The 22,958-nt window shown below is 48.0% G+C and overlaps 1 protein-coding gene across 1 annotated transcript; it reads right to left on the reverse strand.

The window, feature by feature from the left end:
• Nucleotides 1-400: 400 nt before the first annotated feature.
• LOC133256298 (ornithine decarboxylase-like) lies at nucleotides 401-22,107 on the reverse strand. The gene is made up of 6 exons (XM_061431242.1): nucleotides 22,043-22,107; nucleotides 8,128-8,311; nucleotides 7,021-7,194; nucleotides 6,418-6,590; nucleotides 4,288-4,443; nucleotides 401-903 (listed from the first exon to the last, which is right to left on the reverse strand). Exons 1-6 carry the CDS (start codon nucleotides 22,105-22,107, stop codon nucleotides 618-620), a joined length of 1,038 nt encoding a protein of 345 aa, XP_061287226.1. The 3' UTR covers nucleotides 401-617.
• Nucleotides 22,108-22,958: the final 851 nt, after the last annotated feature.

Below are 22,958 nucleotides of genomic sequence, written 5' to 3' on the forward strand. Positions count from 1 at the left end.
AATTAGGCATTTGGGGGTGGAGCCCAGACCCCCCATCCATCCTCTGCTCCTGGACAGTGGCCTGCCCACCCACCGGGCTCCAGCACAGCCTTCTTGGCAATGATGTTGACAGCGGTGGTGCAGACAAATGTTGCATAGAAGCGTCCAGGCTCTGCAATGACCTCGAAGTCCTGGGCCAGGGCAGCGTTGATCACTCCTGCCACCTGCAGGGACAGACCCAGACTTTAACATGGCCAGTCCATCTGAGGGGGCTTTACCTGCACACTCTCCCTTCATTCCCTTGACAGCTGTGTGGGGAGTCGTTATCTCCATTTTACTAGGGAGGAAACAGGTAGATGCTGTGGCCCATGGTGGGGAAGTAACTTGTCCAAGGGCACAGAGCACCCTGAGATATCTGAATCTGGGACCACTTAAATTAATACAGAGTCAGCAAAGACAAAATGTTCCCCAGGTCACAAGGATAACAAACTTCTACCTGACTGTAGCTTAAGGGGGGATAGCAACTAACACCTCTAAAGAAAGACACGGAGCCAGATACACACATGCTCATATATGCACACAGGCCATGCAAGTGTAGTCAGACAAAGACCTCTCAACAAAGACAAATCTCATGTGACTCACAGTTCATGTGACCTCCTCGTACACAATCTCATATGACCTCCTCGTACACAAACACACACACTTGGTCCCCTGAACCCAAGCTGGAGCACCTGGCTCCCTCTCATCCTCCCCATCACCTCCTCAAACTCAGGGTCGGAGCCTTCCTCTCCGGAGAAGCCCCCTCTGATGTCCAGGAGGCTCATGTCATGCCCAATCCTGCTGCCCATCTCAAACACGTGCCAGCAGTTGACGATGGCCTTCATGAAGTTACGGGGTGTCTGGCATCTTGAGCCCACATGGAAGCTGAACACACATCAAGTGACATGTAGAGAAACACCCGTGAAAAAGCAAAGGTCGGTAGGAGGACAGACATGGCCAGAAACACCGAAGTATGGTCATACTTGAGTTGGAGCACTCAAGACTGTGTGGTGGTCACCTCTCTTAGCAGCCCCTTCCAAGTGCCTCATTGCAGGGGCTTCCCTTTCTCTCCCCCTTGGAAGGTGTGTGTTCAGAACCCGAATCCCCATGCCTGTGAGGAGGGCCAGGTCGGGTGAGGCCAGTGCAAAAGTTCAAGGGGGTGCCACAGTACTAAATGATCAAGATAAAGAACATTTAATGCAATCGTTGTAAAGAGCAAAACTGATTTAGAAACATCTACAATGACGAAAATACTAAAATGTAAATAAAAACAAGATTAGTAACAGTAGGGACTTCCCTGGTGGTCCGGTGGTTAAGAATCCACCTTGCAATACAAGGGACACGGGTTCGATCCCTGATGGGGAACTAAGATTCCACATGCCGTGGAGCAACTAAGCCCGTGTGCTGCAACCACTGAGTCCACACGCCACAGCTAGAGAGTCCACGCTCTGAAACCAAAGACCCCACGTGACACGACTAAGGCCCAACGAAGCCAAATTACATGAACACTTAAAAATAATACAGGGGCTTTATACACACAAAAGTGGTAACAGTAGCTGAACCTGGGAGCAAAAGGAAAGATGAGAAATGCCAATCCTGTCTTTAGTTAAAGTTTTAATATTTTTCTCATCGTGATTTTTTTGCATTATTTTTCATTTTTTCAAATATTGTATTCAGTTCAGTTCAGTCGCTAAAATATTATTTAGCTAGAGTACTAACTTTGTTCACATCCCCTTAAATTTTGCACCCAAGGCCTTTGCCTCCTTTGCCCCACCCTAATCCCAGATAACATCCAGCTTCTTCGCTGAGAACAGAGAAGCATCTTGAGGCCCAGAGGGGCTTCAGCTGACCAGAGTGTACCCAGGAAGCCAAAGGCTGGAGGTAGACAGTGGAACTTTTGCCAAGAGAACATACTGGTCATAGCAAACACTCTCTTCCAACAACATGAGATGATGCTACACATGGATATCACCAGATAGTCAATACTGAAATCAGATTGAATACATTTTCTGCAGCTGAAAATGGAGAAGCTCTATATGTTCATCAAAAGCAAGACCTGGACCTGGCTGTGGCTCAGATCATGAACTTATAGAAAAATTCAGGCTTAAACTGAAGAAAGTAGGGAAAACCACTAGGCCATTCAGGTATGACCTAAATCAAATCCCTGATGATTATACAGTAGAAGTGACAAATAGATTCAAGGGATTAGATCTGATAGACAGAGTGCCTGAAGAACTATGGACGGAGGTTTGTGACATCCTACAGGAGGCAGTAAGAAGACTGCCTCTTCTTAGAAAACAAGAAAAAGAAATACAAAAAGGCAGAGTGATTGTCTGAGGAGGCCTTGCAAATAGTTGAGGTCAAAAGAGAAGCGAAAAGCAAGGCAGAAAAGGAAAGACGTACCCAACTGAATGCAGAGTTCCAGAGCGTAGCAAGGAAAGAAAAGAAAGCCTTTCTAAGTGAACAATGCAAAGAAACAGAGGAAAACAATAGAATGGGAAAGACTAGAAATCTCTTCAAGAAAATTGGAGACATCAAGAGAACATTTCATACAAGGATGGGCATGATAAAGGACAGAAATAGTTAGGACCTAACAGAAGCAGAAGAGACTAAGAGGTGGCAAGAACACACAGAACTATACCAAAAATGTCTTAGTGCCCCAGATAGCCACGATGGTGTGGTCACTTATCCAGAGCCAGACATCCTGGAGGGTGAAGTTAAGTGGGCCTTAAGAAGCTTTACTATGAACAAAGCTAGTGGAGTTGATGGAATTCCAGCTGAGCTATTTCAAATCATAAAAGATGATGCTATTAAAGTTCTGCACTCAATATGCCAGTAAATTTGGAAAATTCAGCAGTGGCCACAGGACTGCAAAAGGTCTGTTTTCATTTCAGTCCCAGAGAAGGGCAGTGCCAAAGAATGTTCGAACTACCGCACAATCACACTCATTTCACATGCTAGCAAGGCCATGCTCAAAATCCTTCAAGGTAGGCTTCAGCAGTATGTGAGCTAAGAACTTCCAGATGTACAAGCTGGGTTTAGAAAAGGCAGAGGAACCAGAGATCAAATTGTCGACATCTGCTGGATCATAAAGAAAGCAAGGGAATTCAAGGAAAGCATCTACATCTGCTTCACTGACTATGTTAAAGCCTTTGACTGTGTGGATCACAATAAACTGTGGAAAATTCTGAAAGAGATGGGAATACCAGACCCCCTTACCTGCCTCCTGAGAAACCTGTATGCAGGTTAAGAAGCAACAGTTAGAACAAGACATGGAAAAATTGACTGGTTCAAAATTGGGAAAGGAGTATGACAAGGTTGTATATTGTCACCCTGCTTATTTAACTTATATGCAGAATACATCATTTGAAATGTTGGACTGGATGTATCACAAGCTGAAATCAAGATTGCCAGAAGAAATATCAACAACCTCAGATATGTAGATTATACCATTTAATGGCAGTAAGTGAAGAGGAACTAAAGAGCCTCTTGATGAGGGTGAAAAGGGAGAGTGAAAAAGCTGGCTTAAAACTCAACATTCAAAAAACTAAGATCATGGTATCCAGTCCCATCACTTCATGGCAAATAGAAGGGGAAAAAGTGGAAGCAGTGACAGACTTTATTTTCTTGGGCTCCAAAATCACTTTGAATGGTGACTGCAGCCTTGAAACTAAAAGGCGCTTGCTCCTTGGAAGAAAAGCTATGACAAACCTAGACAGTGTATTAAAAAGCAGAGACATCACTTTGCTGACAAAGGTCTGTATAGTCAAAGCTATGGTTTTCCCAGTAGTCATGTGTGGATGTGAGAGTTGGACCATAAAGAAAGCTAAAGAATTGATGCTTTCGAAGTGTGGTGCTCGAGAAGACTCTTAAGAGTCCCTTGGACTGCAAGGATATCAAACCAGTCAATCCTAAAGAAAATAAACCCTGAATTTTCATTGGAAGGACTGATGCTGAAGCTGAAGCTCCAATACTATGGCCACCAGATGTGAAGAGCTGACTCCTTAGAAAAGACACTGATACTGGGAAAGATTGAAGGCAGGAAAAGGGGGCGACCTGATGAAATGGTTGGATGACAACTGGCTCAATGGACATGAATTTGAGCAAACTCCAGGAGATAGTGATGGGCAGGGAAGCCTGGTGTGCTGCAGTCCACAGGGTCACAAAAGAGTCAGACATGACTTGGCGACTGAATAACAGCAACGACGGACAGTGGAAACCAAGACTCCTGGCTCCTCCTTTCCAAGCAGGGAAAGCCAGTCCACTCACCTGGTTCCAACCACAGCCAACCCCAGGTCCCTGGCAGACTCGAGCAGATGTTCACACACCTCCAGCCTGGCCCCAAACTTAGAGCTCAGGGGAAAGATGCTGTCACTGTCCTGGGTCCACCAGAGGACCAGCCTGGGAGCGGGGTGCAAAGGGTATCAGAATTTCTTAGGCACATGAGCCCCGAGGCCCCCCATCCTACCTCCCTCCAGCTTCCCACCCACTTCTGCCTAGCTCCTTTGGACTGTCCAGCTATGGAGACCCAAAGTGTGAACACACTCACTACCTACAGGCTTCTGTCCAAGCAAGAAAAAGCAGGAAAAGGATAAATGCCGGGAGCCGGCATATTGCATATTGAGTGCGTATTGCATATTGCATATTGAGTGCAGCACTTTCCACAGCATCATCTTTTAGGATCTGGAATAGCTCTACTGGAATTCTATCACTGCCGGGAGCCAGCATGAGGAGCTCCACCCATGACAAAGGTCATGAGGAAGGAGGCTCGGCATACGCAAAGGCGGGATCGAGCCTCAGGAGTCCCCCTGGAAATTCTCGAGCATCTACCCCAAAACCAGAGTCTGCCTACTTTCTGCTTTGTGCTTTCAGCTACACCTCTGACTTTACGGGGGGCTGTCCCCCACTACCTCTCTCTGAAAAAAGAGTTAGCTTACAGCTCCAGTTAGTAATTCCTGGGTGTGACAGTGTTTAACCTACAAACTCCTTTGGAAATCCTCTAGCCTGCCTGAATAGGTTTTTTCCGGCAACATGTGATTGTTCAGAGCCTCCCAACTGTGAGAGGCAGGAGATGTTCTAAACTGTCTAAACACAGATTCCTTTGAGCAGTTAAAAGATTGATTAGAAATTGTATTGGTGAAGGGTTTTTCACTTATTGGGCCAATGTTTGCTGCTAAGTCTCCATACTCCTTACCTACTGTGTCCTTGGCAGTGTATTGATTGATATAATGGGTGTATAGAAATGTAAGTAGTAGCCTCAATGTTTGTAACCTTGGACCCTTGAGTTAATTCTTTTCTTGATTGAGCCCACCTCACCTTTGCCCTATAGGAATGCAGCTTTGTCCAATGCTTTTTTGGAGGCTGGTGCCTGACTTTGGAATAATCACCTTTAGAGAAAGATAAGTTTCTTAAAATGTTAACAGGCCTCCTGGCCAGAAGATGATGTAAATCACCTGAACTTTTGCATATGATAAGTTTGAAAGCCTGGCTTCGATTAGGACCAGGAACTGCTGTCCTTGCATGACTCCACCCCTTCCCCCATTATCCTCTATGCACAACTTAAGGTATAAAAACTACTTTGGAAAATAAAGTGCGGGCCTTGTTCACCGAAACTTGGTCTCCCCATGTCGCTCTCTCTCCCAAATTCTGGCTGAGTCTCCATCTGGAGCGTGGAACCCGCCGTGCTTGCTAATTATGCCTGGGCTTCTAAGATCCGACCGGGGAGGCCTCAGTGTCTCCTCTCCTTCGGGAGAACGGAAGGATGCCTGCGGCCTACGTAAGTGGTGCAAACTTCTTGTCTTGAAGTTTTATTGGTCTCCCGCATAAACCAAGCTACTCAGCCTCTTTTCTCCACTGAATTTTCCTACTGAGCTATCCTCATCCTATTACTCTTTATATCTTTGATAAAATATTTAAATAAATAGGTCGCCAACGCCGTCCCCGCTTCGAATACCCTGGATCAGCCGGGGCTGGTCCCCGGCAGATAAAATTATAAATACACCTTCCATAGGCCTCCACATTACAGGATCAGAGATGTTAAATAACTTTCCTAAGATCACACAGCATGTGACAAATGAATCTGAAATGTGATCCCTGGCCTCCCTGACTCTGATATGAGAGTCTTTTCCATAAGGTCAGCTAACGCCAGACCACCTAGTGCTAGGCTCTTCCCAGTGTCTATGCGGACACAGGCATTGTTCATTTGGCATCAATGGGCACCAGCGAAGGCATCAGGCCACCGACCCAAATTCTTGTACTTTGCTGCTTTGGCCTGTGCCAGTGACCACATGAGTCTTCCTTCATCTGATTCCTGCAGCCAGTTCCAACAGCCAGGGTCCCAGGTTTAACGTCCCTTTTTCCACCTGTCTCTAGTTTGCACCCACTTCCTGCTGGTCTCACCTGGCTCCAGGATGATGCTGGGCCACCTTGATTAGCTCCTCCTCGCTGTTGAACACCAGGAGCTTCACCCCGTGGAGGGAAGCAAAGCAGATGTGGGAGACAGGCTTGCAGGGGTTGACATAGACGATGCATGACGGAGCCACGCTCAGGTCCAGCACCTGCTCCAGCTCGCCCTGGCATGGGTGAGAGCCAGAGTGGGGAGCTGCCCTGATGCCCCTCTATTCTTTGGGGATGGGAACCCTGGGCATGAGCAAAAGGGACTGCCCTTGACTGAACCCCTATTGTGCAGTGTGCTGAACATGACTGTGCCCTTTTGGCTTCTAGAATCTTCCAAGTGATAAGGCTGTGTTAGGACAAGAACAGCAGCTGTGTCTTCAAGCTTGTGCTTCCCCTCATTCACTTAAGCAGTCTGCCTTAGTCACAGGGACCAGTGCGAGACTGATCCCCCGTGGGGCATTCATTTATTCTTTCCCAAACAATTGAGGACTACGAGTGTCCGCCCCTGTTGAGGGGCTGCAGTCTCCACTCCAGGACCCCTGGCAACTGGCCTTTTTTCCCCAGGAAGTGTTGGGCTTGTGAATGAGTCAGCTGGCCCAGGCTCACGTGGCTGGAGCAGTCGAAGCTGGTGCCCAGGGTGGCCAGGACACGCAGCATCCAGGGGCTGCTGTTGCACTTCATCGCGTAGAAGGGTGAGACCCGCGGCAGGGCCTGGCGGAAGACCTGGTGGCGGCTGGCCAGCACGTCCAGGTCGGCCACCATGAAAGCATCTCGGCAGTCCTGCCAGGACAGTGAAAGAGAAAGAGAAGGCTGGGTAGTGGGTTATCTCACCTGACCCTCAAAACAACACTATGCAGTAAGTGCTATTGCTGTTGTCATTTCAGATATGGGGAAAAAAAGGTTCAGAAAGAAGTCACTGGCTCAAAGTCACAGAGAAAGTAATGGCTAGGATAGAGTTTGATACCAGATCTTCTAACTCTTTTTTCCAGTAGTCGTGTATGGATGTAAGAGTTGGACCATAAAGAAGGCTGAGAGCCAAAGAACTGATACTTTTGTGGTGCTGGAGAATACTCTTGAGAGTCCCTTGAACTGCAAGGAGATTAAAGCAGTTAATCTAAAGGAAATCAACCCTGAATATGCACTGGAAGGACTGATGCTGAAGCCCTAATATTTTGGCTACTTGACGCGAAGAGCCAACTCACTGGAAAGGACCCTGATGCTGGCAAAGATTGAAAGCCAAAGAAGAAGGGGGTGGCAGAGAACGTGATGGTTGGACAGCATCGCCAGCTCAATGGACACGAATCTGAGTGAACTCTGGGAGCCAGTGAAGGACAAGGAAGCCCGGTGTGCTACTGTCCATGGGTCACAAAGAATTGGACATGACTTAGCAACTGAACAACCACAACTTCTAACTCTAAAAATAGAGGGACAAGAGGGAAACAATCTTTGTAGATCAAGAAAGGGGAAAGACAGCTCCAATCCTCAACCAGGCAGCTTGGCACTGGGTAAAACCCCCAAGCAGTGGCATGGGGAGGGAGCTAGAAGGGAACAGAATGACTCTATCACCCCCAGCAGAGCAGAGCTTTGAAATAAGACCTAGGAAACTGACATAAAACCAGAAAACAGAAAGTCTTATTTCTTGCCCCCCAAAGCAGGGACTGAGACACCCTCATCCTTCCTTACTGCCCCCCTCCTCTCTCCCTCCTCCTTTACCGAATCCGAGAGCTCCTTGATCTTCTTCAGGACCACATCCCAGGCAGTTTCTCCAGGCTCCAGGGCAATGATGTCCTTTGGCCATGTGCTTCCAGGGCTTTCTTTACTCTCCTTTGAGTTCCCGATGGGAATGCTGACCCCCGACACTCCAACCAAACCCTCGGCCAGGTGCAGTTTCAACATCCTAAAAAGGGCTGGCACTGAGATGGGACCTCTTCCCTCCTCCCAGCTCCCCACTGGCCCCAGAGCCAGAGTTCTCAGGCTGTAACTTCTCAGCCCTCCCATTCAGCTACCACAGCTCCATGGAGCCCTCGTGAATTTTCCCATCTGTAAAATGGGCCGCTGGTCAGGCCCAGTCTGCTTCAGAGACCTAGTAAGGGACCAAGCAAGACCCACAGGCTGTACACAAGGGATAGAGGCTTGGCATCCTCCTCCAGGCTCCTCCACACAGATGTTCCCATTCACAGATGGGAAAACTGAGGCTGAGGCCAGGAAGGATAAGTGCAGAGTTTCAGGATCTTCAGATTGTAGGGTTCAGAGCCAGGGCCCAGGAGATGATCCAGGTTCAGGGTCCCCATTCTACACACAGGAATGAGAGGCCCAGAGAGAGGAAGGGACTTGATCGAGGTCACCAAATGGTCAGTGGCAGAGCTGGGACTGGCACCTGGGGTCTCTAGACCAGAAATGGACCTGCTGCCAGCCAGGAATCCCTGAGACCAAAGCGAGGATGGCCTGCAGCCAGGGGCCTTCTGTTCTGGCAGCTGGGACTTGACCTGTACCCCCCATGCCACACGCAGACTCACCTGCTGCCTATGGTGACCTGCTTTCTCAGGCTCAAACTAGGTAGCTGGGATCTGTGGTGTCTGGCTTGGGGTAAATGCCATGGGAAGAGCAGAACTCAGCCCAGATCTCAGGGACCAGGGCAAATACCACCCCAGGCTGTCCCTCCAGACCTCAGCCGGCCAGCCCTGCCTACTCAGCCCAGACCTCCCAGGCTCTGAGAACTAACCCTCTTTTGTCACCCACACAACAGGATCACATGGACTGTTTGCGACCCCATGGATTATACAGTCCATGGGATTCTCTAGGCCAGAATACTCGCGTGGGTAGTATCTCCCTTCTCCCACAGATCTTCCCAACCCAGGAATCGAACCGGGGTCTCCTGCATTGCAGGAGGATTCTTTACCAACTGAGCTATCAGGGAAGCCCACGGTGAAGTTAGACTCCAGTTATAAGGGAATGTCAGTGACAATCAGAGTCAAGGGACCCTGGGAACCCTGCATCCACCCTTCCCACTTCACAGATGGAAACACCGAGGGGCCCAGAGGTCTCCAGAGGACTCAGCAAACCTGGAGGAGGTCTGGGAGCAGAATCAGGACCTGACTCTAACCACAGGCAGGTTCCACTGCCTTGGAGCGAGAGCTAGTCTCTCCTGGTGCTGTGTCTCTGCCCTCCACGGCAGATTTAAATACCTTGCTAGAAGTTTCTCCAAACGAAAAAGTGAGGCTGTTCGTCACTCAGGTCCAGTCACCCTCTCCCTCCCTGGCCCCACCCCGCCTCCATGTGGGCTGCTGAGATCTCTGTGACCTGCAGGCCCTCCCACGCTAAAGCCGTCACCCTGGAGCTGCCTTGCCTTTAGGATGTCAGCTGTCACTTGCTGCTGCACTTAATCTCACCTCTGTGTTCTGACCAGAGCCTCCTGTGCCTGTTCCAGGAAGGAAGTACAGCCAACAGCCTGCTTCTGGCCTGATTCTTCTCTTCTGCCGGCCTTGCTTGACCTTCTGCTCACTTGAGGCCTCCAACCTTATTCCCTCCCACCAGGGGTCAGTGCCCCCCGAACCCCTACCATCTTCAGGCTCTGGGGGCTTAAACATTTAGGAAGGGGCAACAGGTAGAGCCTGGAATGGAGGGAGGGACTCTCTGTAGCAAATCTCGTTAATTCCATCTGTGATTCCAAACAAGATAATAAAGTCCAGGACTTCCCTGGTGGTCCAGCGGTTAAGAATGCACCGGCCAGTTTAGGGGACACAGGTTTCATCTCTGGTCCAGGAAGATTCCACACGCCTCAGAGCAACCAAACCCATGTGCCGCAACTAGCGAAGGCTGCACGCCCTCGGGACTAGTGAGTAGCCCCTGCTCACTGCAGCTAGAGAAAGCCCAGGTGCAGCAACAAAGACCCAGCACAGCCAAAAATCAATCAATTAATTTAAAAAATTAAAAAGAAAAAGATAATAAAGTTCAAGCTTTTATAGAGATCCCCACCTACCCTCACCCCAGACTAATTCAGGTAGCACTGACTTCCAACTCTCCTTCATGGACCCTGTAAATATCTCACATCTGGGGGCCTCAAGATGAGGATAACATCCACATGGGCCAAGAGGGTGCTCGTGAGGATTAAATGCGATGAAATGGGGTAACACCTACAAAGAGTTTAGCCAAGTGCCAGCGTATAGCAGTGATCATGATTATAACTCCAAGAACAGCCAATGTTACTCAGCCCTAGGTAAGTGTCAGGCATTATGCTAAGTACTTTATGTGGTAAGTCATGGAGCTCATGAGGCAAGTTCCACCCAGAGCCAAATATACAGTCTATGTCGGATGGGCAGACCCCAGCGGGTGTCAACCTCAGCACCAGGACAGGCTCAGTACCTGGATTAATGGTGGATAAGAAGCTCCTGATGAGTGGCCTGCCCAATGCAGAGGGCGTTGCCAGTCTGGGGTGGGGACAGCTGCCCCCTTGCCCTGCGCTGAGACCTGTGGGACCACATGCTTGACCCCTGGCTCCAGGCAAATCCCTATGGGCCCAGCTCAGATCCCCATGAAGCAGGGAAGCGCAATTGAAAACCCTTGTCCTCGCCAAGCCAAGGTAACTCTCCAACCCTGGTCTGCCCACAATGACAGGTACATAGGTGAAGCTCAGACTCCTACTAATGTGTGACCATCAGAGACGTGCCAGAACAAGGAGGCTCCGCAACCTCTTCTTCCATCCTATAGGTGGGAAAGCTAAGAGACATGAAGGTCTTTTCAGGCCACCAGCCCATGCTGCTGGTCTTCAGGCCACCAGCCCACGCTGTAGATCCTGGGGGGGGTCCTCCTACTCACCCCCTCCTCTGCCCCCTGCCACGTGGTTCCCTCCTCTCCTTGTCTCTCTACCTCGTGCAGGCAGCCAGGGCTCACTCCATCACTCCATCCTCCCACCTGCCTCCACCAACTTGGGCAGCCCCTCCTCCTTCAGCCTGGACTCACCCTGTGTGGTCACTGGGCCTCTCTTGATGGCTGCTTAGTGCATGCCTGGGTAGGGGAGGCACTAAAGACCTCAGGGATACAGAATCTGGGCCTTCCGGGGGTCCTACCCCTGGGGCAGCTTGAGGAGGGAGGTGCTGTGTCCCTTGAATTGAAGGGGACACAATTTCGCTTGGGAGGGAGATCAGTTAGGGTCTCACCAGGAAAATCAAACCACTTCAGCTCTTCACAACAGAGACAGTTTAATGTAGAGGACTGTATCCACAAGTTATGGAGCAGCCGAGGGCCAAACAGGAAACAGTGAAGCACCCTGGATCCCGGCAGGAAGTCGTTCCCATGCCCCAACTGGAGGGGCAAAGGGAAAAGTGATGTTTCCCAAACTGCAGTCTGAGGTCCCTCGGTGGAAGCTGGAGCTGTGGAGCCACAGCCCCTGCCTAGGAAACTAGCTGGGACAGAGAGGTGGGGGACACACGGCCTGGTTTCTCCGGCGACCTCCTAGCCTCCTGCCAGCGGCCCCAGTGGCTGACCCCTGCCGGAAGCCAGCCCGCTCTGGAAGATGGGACAGAGTCAGGGAGGGACAGGTGGGGAGTGGGGTAGGCCGAGCCTGGATGAACACAGGTGGTCAGAGTCTTCTAGAGGTAGAGACATTTAAAACAATCTAAAAGTCAATCAATCATAGAACTGATAAATAAATTCATATATATTCCATGAAACACTGCACAGTATGGAAAAGAACAAACATGTTAATTGTAAAAATATGAGTGACCCTCACAGACATAATGCAGAGAAAAGAAAAGGCAAGCCCAAAATAACAATATATACATACTTTATGGTTTTATTTATATGAAGTTCAAAAACATGCAAAATTAATCTATGCTGACAGCAGTCAGATAAGTCATTACCTCTGGGTAGGGAGCTATGGGCAGGGAGAGGGTATGAGAGAGCCTCTGTCCCCCTAGAAATGTCTTATATCTTATAGCAGTGGTGATACAGAATATACATATAGATCTTCCTTAACTAACAATGGGGTTATGTCCCAATAAACCCATCACAAGTTGAAAATGCGTCTAATACACTAACCTACTGAACAACAGAGTTTAGCCCAGCCTACCTTAAAATCAGCTCCCCTGATAGCTCAGTTGGTAAAGAATTTGCCTGCAATGCAGGAGACCCTGGTTGGATTCCTGGGTCGGGAAGATTCCTGGAGAAGGGATAGGCTACCCACTCTAGTATTCTTGAGCTTCCCCTGTGGTTCAGCTGGTAAAGAATCTGCCTGCAGTGCGGGAAACCTGGGATCAATCCCTGGGTTGGGAAGATCCCCTGGAGAAGGGAAAGACTACACACTCCAGCAGGGACTGTATAGTCCTTGGGGTCACAAATAGTCGGACACGACTGAGCGACTTTCATTTTCACTTTTTCACCTTAAAATACGCTCAGAACACTGACATTAGCTCACAGTTGGGCAAAATCATATAGCGCAGCCTACTTTATAATGAAGTGTTGAATACCTCATGGAACGTATTGAGTATTGTACTGCAGGTGAAAAGCAGAATGGTTGTGTGGGTACAGAATGGCTGTAAATATATCAGTTGTTTATCCTTGTGACTGATGGCTGAGCAGGAGCTGCAGTGGCCTCCATGCTCAGCATCACAAGACAGTGTGGTACTGAATATACTAGTCCAGGCAAAGATCAAAACTCAAAATCCAAAGTATGGTTTCTATTGAATGTGTATCACTTCCACACACCATAAAGTCAGAAGCTTTTAAGTCAAACCACCTCAAGCTGCGGATCATCTGCACATATATTCATCTTTATATATATATGCATACATGTGTACATGTATATTCATGCACATATTCGGTGTATTTCTGTATACGTATATATATTCATTCAGTTGTTGTTTAGTCGCTGTCACGTCTGACTCTTTTGTGACCCCATGGACTGTAGCCCCACCGGGCTCCACTGTCCATGGCATTTCCCAGGCAAGAATACTGGAGTGGGTTGCCATTTCCTTCTTCAGGGAATCTTCTGGACCCAGGGATCGAACTCGCTTCTCCTGCATTGGCAGGCAGATTCTTTACCACTGAGCCACTCGGGAAAACTTCATTCAGTTGTACACTTAAGATTAAAATTTTCATAGCTGTATCAGTCCCCTGGTATCTTATATAAAAGCTGAAGAATTGACTTGGAAAGCATGCACCCTAAGAATTGTAATCAGGATATATCAGAGAGTTAGATGTCTCAAAGTGCCCCAACCCCACAGAGTATATCAAGCCTCCCTTGTCAGTGCAGTTAACCCATTTCCCTGGCACTGATCAGGCTGTTTCTGACTCTCTAAAGATCCCTGTTATAACCTCACAGGAGGCTTGTAAGTGACAGCAATCTCTTCATGCACCCTCGCCATTGCTTCAGATTTTTTAACAGCACATCCCAAGGGCACCCCAGTAATATCAAACCCTTAAGCGGTACAGTGCCAGGCCAAAATAATCTAAAGTTTTCACCCAATTTACAGTCACAAAAACCAGTAGAATCTGTGAGGGAATTAGACCAAGAAGGGAGAAACATAATTTTAGATCAGACCAGTTTATCTATGGGCTTCCCTGCTGGCTCAGATGGTAAAGAATCTGCCTGCAATGCAGGAGACCTGGGTTCAATCCCTGGGTTGGGAAGATCCCCTAGAGAAGGGAATGGCAACCCGCTCCAGTATCCTTGCATGGAGAATTCCATGGACAGAGGAGCCTGGCAGGCTACAGTCCATGGAGTCACAAGGAGTCAGACACGACTGAGCGACTAACACACACACACACACACACACTTTATCTATATGGGTTTACTTTACCCACAATAACCATCAAGATGCTTGCTCTACCTCTGGGAGTGGTTCTAAATGTTTGCTCTGTTGATTAGATGAACCTGAACTCTGCGGTGGCCTGGGGTAAATGAGGCTGAATGCCACAAATTCATACAGAGGAAGGAATCCAGAGATTTAGGGAGAGCACACAAGCTGCTGAGCCAGAACTTAACTATGTTTCTTATAGAGGTTCAGAAGACCACACCTTCTCCAAGGACTGAGAAATGCATTGAGAATCACTTCAGCAAAGGGAATACTAGCATCTTTGAAGGAGAAGGCAATGGCACCCCACTCCAGTACTCCTGCCTGGAAAATCCCATGGACGGAGGAGCCTGGTAGGCTGCAGTCCATGGGGTCGCTGAGGGTCGGACACGACTGAGCAACTTCACTTTCAGTTTTCACTTTCATGCACTGGAGAAGGAAATGGCAACCCACTCCAGTGTTCTTGCCTGGAGAATCCCAGGGACAGGGGAGCCTAGTGGCTGCCGTCTATGGGGTCACACAGAGTCGGACACGACTGAAGTGACTTAGCAGCAGCAGCATCTTTGAAAACCACTCTCTAAGCCAGAGAAAAAGGAAGGAAATTCCACAGTGGAAGTGGACTTTCGGATTTCAAAGCGAAAGATGAGATGGGGCGGGAGGGGGGACCTGGAAGATGGTACAGGTCAAGTAGCAACACTTGGCCTTGGAGGCAACACGGTTACCGTCATGGACAGCAGGGCTCTAGTGGGGTCAGAATTGTTAGGTCTGCAGGAATCCTTGCTACAGCCAGCTGATCATGGGTTCTGCAGGACAAAAATAGGTGTTCAGACTACTGAGATCCCCTTTGATATGTTTAATTCAAAAAGAAACTCTAGGTATTCCCAATAATTTCAAAGATAATAGATGAAAGAGTCATGATAAAGGAAGGAATGATTAATTTAAGTAAAATCATGATAAAATATCTTGGGAATATATTCACTTCACGGCAAATAAATGGAGAAAGTGGAAACAGTGGCTGACTTTATTTTTTTGGGCTCCAAAATCACTGCAGATGGTGATTGCGACAATGAAATTAAAAGATGCTTACTCGTTGGCAGAGAAGTTATGACCAACCTAGACAGCATATTAAAAAGCAGAGACATTACTTTGCCAACAAAGGTCAGTCTAGTCAAGGCTATGGTTTTTCCAGTAACCATGTATGGATATAAATAAAGCTGAGTGCCGAAGAATTGATGCTTTTGAACTGTGGTGTTGGAGAAGACTCTTGAGAGTCCCTTGGACTGCAAGGAGATCAAACCAGTCCATCCTAAAGGAGATCAGTCCTGGGTGTTCATTGGAAGGACTGATGTTGAAGCTGAAACTCCAATACTTTGGCCACCTGATGCACAGAGCTGACTCATTTGAAAAGACCCTGATGCTGGGAAAGATTGAAGGCAGGAGGAGAAGGGGTTGACAGAGGATGAGATGGTTGGATGGCATCACCGACTCAATGGACATGTGTTTGAGTAAACTCCGGGAGTTGGTGATGGACAGAGAGGCCTGGAGTGCTGTAGTCCATGGGGTCGCAAAGAGCTGGACACAACTGAGCGACTGGACTGAACTGAACTGATCTTGGGAAGAGTGATGAGAAGTGAGGAGATATAGAACCTCATTTAAAAGCTAAGTATGTGATGCTTAACGCATTAAACCATAATATAGCATCACAAGTTTGTTCTGGAAATGCTGAAGTCAATACCAGAAAAAATGCCCGACAGTGTTCAAAGCAAAGCCTCTGGGGGCAAAACCAGAAAGAGGGGAGGTGTGCTCAGGAGTCTCTGCCAGGTGTCAGATTTGAAATCTTCGAAAAGTTAAAGTGTTGAAAAAATATGTCTTGCAGTGCTACATAATCTTCACAAACCGCCTTCCCCATGCAGACCTTCAGCCATCAGCAGACAGGGCTCCTGTCACCCCAGATAGCTCTTCCCTGGCCAAATGCCCCCATTTCCCACTGGCCTGCCCTCCTCCGTCCCCTCTGGGAAGTTATGTAACCTGCCTAAGGCCACAAAGAGAGTAGGTGTCACAGTCCAGGGTGACACGTGGGGTTCCTTTGACAGACAGCTGAATAGAAGCCTCTCAGGGCAGGGCCCGTGTGTTCCCCGGTGCTGTGACTCAGGTCCCTGGGTGACCCTGTAGGGAGGCTGGACAGAGTCACCCCTGAGATCATGCCACACTCACTCCTGCCTGAGAACACCCCTTGGGAGCTGATCCCGCCACCCAGCCCCATCCCAGGCAGCACTTCTGTTCTGGACTTCTGTTCAGCACTTCTCTGGGGCATGTTCCTACATATGTCAGTAAGCAGCAAATAGTACTTCCATGAACACATTCAGTGTGGCAGAGGGGAGATTACTGTCCCCATTTCGTAGATGAAGAAATTGAGGTTAAGGGGATAAATGACTTGTTCAAGGCATACTGCTGATACAGTGGAGATCTGCAGCCAAGACTGACACTAGTACCTATGTGTCCTTATCTTTCTGGGGTGTGTGACTGCATACTGCAATAGGAACAAAGACAAGATAGTCCAACTCTGAGCCAGGTCCAGGGGTGCAGCATCAGGTGGAGAGGAAGGAAGAGGGCTGGGTCAAGGAGACTCAAGTCTGTGTGCTGCTATTTGCAATAGCCAGGACATGGAAGCAACCTAAATGTCCTTTATTGACTGATGAATGGATAAAGAAGATGTGCTACGTAGATCCAATGGAATATTACTACTATTAAGTCACTTCAGTCGTGTCCGACTCTGTGTGACCCCATAGACGGCAGCCCACGTCTGCCAGGCTCCCCCGACCCTGGGATTCTCCAAGCAAGAACACTGGAGTGGTTTGCCATTTCCTTCTCCAATGCATGAAAGTGAAAGTGAAGTCACTCAGTCATGTCCAGCTCTTAGCGACCCCATGGACTGCAGCCTACCAGGCTCCTCCATCCATGGGATTCTCCAGGCAAAAGTACTGGAGCAGGGTGCCATTGCCTTCTCCAATGGAATATTACTCAGCCATAAAAATTATTTAGCCATAAAAAGGAATGAGACTGGGTTGTTGGTAGGGATGTGGATGGACCTAGAATCTGTCATACAGAGGGAAGTAAGTCAGAAAGAGAAAGACAAATATCATATATGAAAACGTATGTATGGAATCTAGAAAGATAGTACAGATGAGCCTGTTTGCAGGCCAGGAATAGAGATTCAGATGAAGAGAATTGATAAGCTGGCATAGGGTGGGAAGAGGAGGGTGAGACAAATAGGGAGAGCAGGATTGACATATATACACTACTGTGTATAAAGCAGAGAGCTGGCCGGAAGCTGCTGCATAACACAGGGAGCTCCGCTTGGTGCTGTGATGACCTCGTGGGGCGGGGATGGAGGTGGGGTGGTAGGGAGGCTCAAAAGAGAGGGGGTGAGTGTGTACACATAGCTGATGCACTTCATTGTACAGCAGAAACTAGCACAACATTATAAAGCAATTACAGACCCATAAGAGATGTCTATGGGCTCAGTCAAGGACACACACACTCACTGGGGGACGGAGGGCAGGATATTCAGCTCTACTTCATGGATGAGGAAACTGAAGGCCAACAGTTCAGATGAGCTGCCCAAGGTCCCACAGCTACTACGGAGAGTGGCAGAAGTGAAGGTCACGGACCCCACAGCTAGACTCCCAAGGTTTGTGCTGACTCTGCTGCTGTCCTGGGCAAGTACTTGACCTTTCTATGCCTCTGTTCCTTCTCTGTCAAATGTGGATACTAACAGATGCCACTTCTCTGAGTTGTCATGAAGACTGAATGAGCCAGTACACATAAAGGACCAAGGGGCAGTCCTTGCCGTGCTGCCTTCTCCCTGTCACTCACTTCTGGCTCAGGAAGATCAACAGATGCCTTTGAGATGGGTGTTCCCATAAATTGTTATGGAAAAACCTGAAGGAAATTCTTGGCCAACCCAATATTTCTCCCATCACTGGGACTTTAATTGTGTGCACTCTGTACCATGAACATCTTTTTAAAATCAGCCTTTTTGTTCCTCTCTCCCTTTCCTCTCTCCTCATTTTTTCTTTCTTCTCCCACCATGCCGAGTAATTTACGTTAACCAAGTGGTGTGTATGTTTCCATAATTTTTTTCATGTTCATTTAATCATGCATCAGTTCAGTTCAGTTCAGTTCAGTTGCTCAGTCACGTCTGACTCCTTGCGACTCCATGAACTACAGCACACCAGGCCTCCCTGTCCATCGCCAACTCCTGGAGTTTAACCAAACTCATGTCCATTGAGTCAGTGATGCCATCCAACAATCTCATCCTCTGTTGTCCCCTTCGCCTCCCGCCTTCAATCTTTCCCAGCATCAGGGTCTTTTCAAATGAGTCAGCTCTGTGCATCAGGTGGCCAAAGTATTGGAGTTTCAGCTTCAACATCAGTCCTTCCAATGAACGCTCAGCACTGATCTTTAGGATGGACTGGTTGGATCTCCTTGCAGTCCAAGGGACTCTCAAGAGTCTTCTCCAACACCACAGTTCAAAAGCATCAATTCTTTGGTGCTCAGCTTTCTTTATAGTTCAGCTCTCGCACCCGTACATGACTTCTGGAAAAACCATAGCCTTGACTAGATGGACCTTTGTTGGCAAAGTAATGTCTCTGCTTTTGAATATTCTGTCTAGGTTGGTTATAACTTTCCTGCCAAGGAGTAAGCGTCTTTTAATTTCATGGCTGCAGTCACTATCTGCAGTGATTTTGGGGCCCCAAAAATAAAGTCTGTCACTATTTCCACTGTTTCTCCATCTATTTGCCATGAAATGATGGAGCCAGATGCCATGATCTTTGTTTTCTGAATGTTGGGCTTTAAGCCAACTTTTTCACTTTCCTCTTTCACTTTCATCAAGAGGCTCTTTAGTTCTTCTTCACTTTCTGCCATAGGGTGGTGTCATCTACATATCTGTGGTTATTGATATTTCTCCCGGCAATCCTGATTCCAGCTTTTGCTTCATCCAGCCCAGGGTTTCTCATGATGTACTCTGCATAGAAGTTAAATAAGCAGGGTGACAAAATACAGCCTTGACGTACTCCTTTTCCTATTTAGAACCAGTCTGTTGTTCCATGTCATGCATATATACATATATAGCTTGGCTCTTTTGTTCAATAAAAAAATTTATAAGTATACATTTCTCCATGTCTTACTATTCTCACAAAAGAGCATGAAAATCCCTCCTGTCAATAGATCAAGTTCTAACTCATTGTTTTTAATGGCTGCATAATATTCCATGGTAAAGAGATACTACAATTTACTTAACTATTAACTCTTCCTCCCTAGATGAGCATGCATTTTGTTTCCAGGTTTATTATCACAAAAAAATGCTGCCAACAAAAATATTTTGTGCATAAGCCCTTCTATGCTTACATTCTCATTTCTGTGATACAGATTCCAGGAGGGGGGTTGCTAGGCAGAAAGTCTGCAGTTTTAATTTTATAACTATTGCCAAATTGGTTTGGCACATAGAGGTTGCCAAATTGTATCCCTCCCCAAAGGTTCTTACTTGAAACGTTTTTTGCCAATGTGATGGATGAACAGCTGGCTCAAACCAGCCTACGTCAGCTCAAATGGCAAAAATTGGTCTAAACCTGCCAAGACTCACCTCTGCCTGATGAATCTGTATGGAATGGGGTCCAATCAAATTAAACCAGCTCAAAACGGCCCAAACCAATTCAAAGTGGAAAGAGTCAGTCCAAACTTGCAAATCCTTTCCAGCTTTCTTCAGCCTGTAAGCAAAATATTGCCGGCCATATCAGGAATCAAAGGATGTTGCCACCATCAAGCCATCGTGTTTCGGCCTCCTAGATGGTAAGCTCCCAGGGAATTCAGGATAGAAAAAGGATGCCTACCATCTAGCAGTCAGTTACTGCAGCCACCCATAAAGAAAGCTGAGAGCCGAAGAATTGATGATTTTGAACTGTGGTGTTGGAGAAGACTCTTGAGAGTCCCTTGGACTGCAAGGAGATCAAACCAGCCAATCCTAAAGGAAATCAGTCCTGAATACTCATTGGAAGGATGGATGCTGAAGCTGAAACTCCAATACTTTGGCCCCATGATGCAAAGAGCTGACTCATTTGAAAAAACCCTGATGCTGGGAAAGATTGAAAGCGGGAGGAGAAGGGGTCGACAGAGGATGAGATTGTTAGATGGCATCACTGACTCAATGGACATGAGTTTAAGCAAACTCTTGGAGTTGGTGATGGACAGGGAAGCCTGGTGTGCTGCAGTCCATGGGGTCACAAAGAGTTGAACACACCTGAGCGACTGAACTGAATGGACACCCAACGGTGCACCCTGAGGAGACTCAGGGTGAGAAAGCACAGGATGCTGGCCCCAGATCGGTGAAGTGAAGTGAAGTCACTCAGTCGTGTCTGCGACCCCATAGACTGTAGCCCACCAGGCTCCTCCATCCATGGAATTTTCTAGGCAAGAGTACTGGAGTGGGTTGCCATTTCCTTCTCCAGGAGATCTTCCCAACCCGGGGATTGAACCTGGATCTCCCGCATTGCGGGCATCCGCTTTACCATCTGAGCCACTAGGGATGGGCTTCCCTGATAGCTCAGTTGGTAAAGAATCAGATAGCTGAGGTGCCTTTTAAAGGAAGGGTATCAGTGAGCCCAAACTCTTGCCTTTTCCCATACACAGAAAAATGGCTAAATTTTTTGACTTGAGACTTCTGTTTTTCTTTTCTTAACAGTAGTCTTTTGACGTTCCAACTACCTGATCTTTTGTTGCAAAAACTCCTGTATTTCCTGGTACACCGCCCTGCCACATCCCCCACCCCCACCCCCAGCCCTTGCTTTTTCACAACAGTTTCTCAGCGCTATCTGAGATGCTGTGTCCAGGGCTTGAAGTCCCTAGCATGTCCACCGAAGAAAACCTAACTCTCAACTTTTAGGTTGTGCAATTTTTTTTGTTGTTGACAAGCCTCCTCGTGGTTTCTGAAGAGCACTCACTGAGCAATCAGCACCTTCCCAGTGTCTGAGCGCTGGGCAGCCTAACGCATGCGCACTCTGTTCAGTGCAGTCTGTGGCCGCAAAAACCTGCTAAGAGATACAGCAGATCTCATGTTCCTTCTTAGTTCTTTGGGTTACAGGAAAACCATCTTCGCACTCACTGACTCTATTTCTTTCTTTTTAAAAGATTTCTTTAAAAAAAAAAAAAAACTTTTAATTTTGTATTGGAGTATATGGCACCCCACTCCAGTACTCTTGCCTGGAAAATCCCATGGACGGAGGAGCCTGGTAGGCTGCAGTCCATGGGGTCGCTAAGAGTGGGACACGACTGAGTGACTTCACTTTCACTTTTCACTTTCAAGCATTGGAGAAGGAAATGGCAGCCCACTCCAGTGTTCTTGCCTGGAGAATCCAGGGATGGGGAGTCTGGTAGGCTGCTGTCTATGGGGTCACACAGAGTCGGACACGACTGAAGCGACTTAGCAGCTGCAGCATAGCTGATTAACAGTGAGGTGATACTTTCAGGTGGACAGCAAGGGGACTCAGCCATACATATACATGTACCCATTCTCTCCTCAAAGGGGATTTCTTGGCAGGAAAGGGAGACCCCAGGAAAGACAGAAGCAGGAAGTGGGAAACCGTCAGGAGCTGAGGTGGCCACTTCTCTCATTGGTGTCCTCACTCCGGCTTCACTTTGAAGTGGAAACCGAGACCCAGACAGGAAAGGGCCTTCTGAGGACCAAGAGCCCAGTGGGAGCAGAGCCACGCTGGGAATGAGAAGGGCCCTCAGCGTGGGGGCCTAGAGAGCAGAGGCTGATGCTGGCTGGTTGGCACTACCTGTGGCCAGTGTCTTCACCCACCAGGAAGCCCTCGGGCCTCCACTGGCTCAACTGCAGGCCCATAGGGACCTCCCTTCCCTCAGAATCCCCTGGAGCCCTGGGAGATTTGGTGGGATCTGAAGCTAGACAGATTGGGATCCCCTTTAAGATTTAAGGAAGAAAATGTAAAATTATTAGTACAGAATTGCCGTGAGTCCCATTCTCAGGCCTTGCAAGTGGCTTAACAGAGTGAAGGACCTTGAGGTTTAACTTTCATTCACTCTATGATAAATCTGCTTCTGGTCTGGAAGCTGCAGGAAGCAGAGTCCTTGAGGAAGGCCTTGGCTGGGCAGGCAGCCGCAATGCTGGGCATTCTCTGTACACTGCTGCCCCCTTGAGGCCTATCCAAGGATTGAGGCGGGAGCCTCCAGCTCCGGGAGACAGCAGTGGGGTGATTCCTGAAGGAGGGAGTCAGGAGGCAGATAGTCTTGATCTAAGAAGTGAACTCCAGCCTCACAAACCTCCTTCCTATTTCTAGGCATATCTAGACTCCAGAATGAGAGCTAGCAAGAACAGAGTAGGCCTAAGAGAAAGCTGACCCTTAACGATAACATTCCTTACGTTTCCATGCTCCCAACAAGCCCACTGGGGAAGTTAGCTCTACTTCACAAAAGAGAAACTAGGGTTCAAATAAATTAGTCAGCCTGTCCAAGTTCAGAGCTAGCAAGCAGTGGTGTCTGGAGGTGAAGCCAGGCCCGCCTTGCCCCAACACCTGGCTTCTTAACCATTATGGTATGTCATACGTCTCATACACACCTTTTCTTGAACAAGGCAGGGCTTGAGTAAATGAAGAGGAGAGAAAAAGGAGGAGAGGATAGATGAATTTAGAAATGTATATCAATGCCAAATGCTAATCATTTAGGGGAGAAATCAAA

The sequence above is a fragment of the Bos javanicus genome, chromosome 2, assembly GCF_032452875.1.
Source record: "Bos javanicus breed banteng chromosome 2, ARS-OSU_banteng_1.0, whole genome shotgun sequence".
In the NCBI taxonomy this organism is placed as follows: domain Eukaryota; kingdom Metazoa; phylum Chordata; class Mammalia; order Artiodactyla; family Bovidae; genus Bos; species Bos javanicus.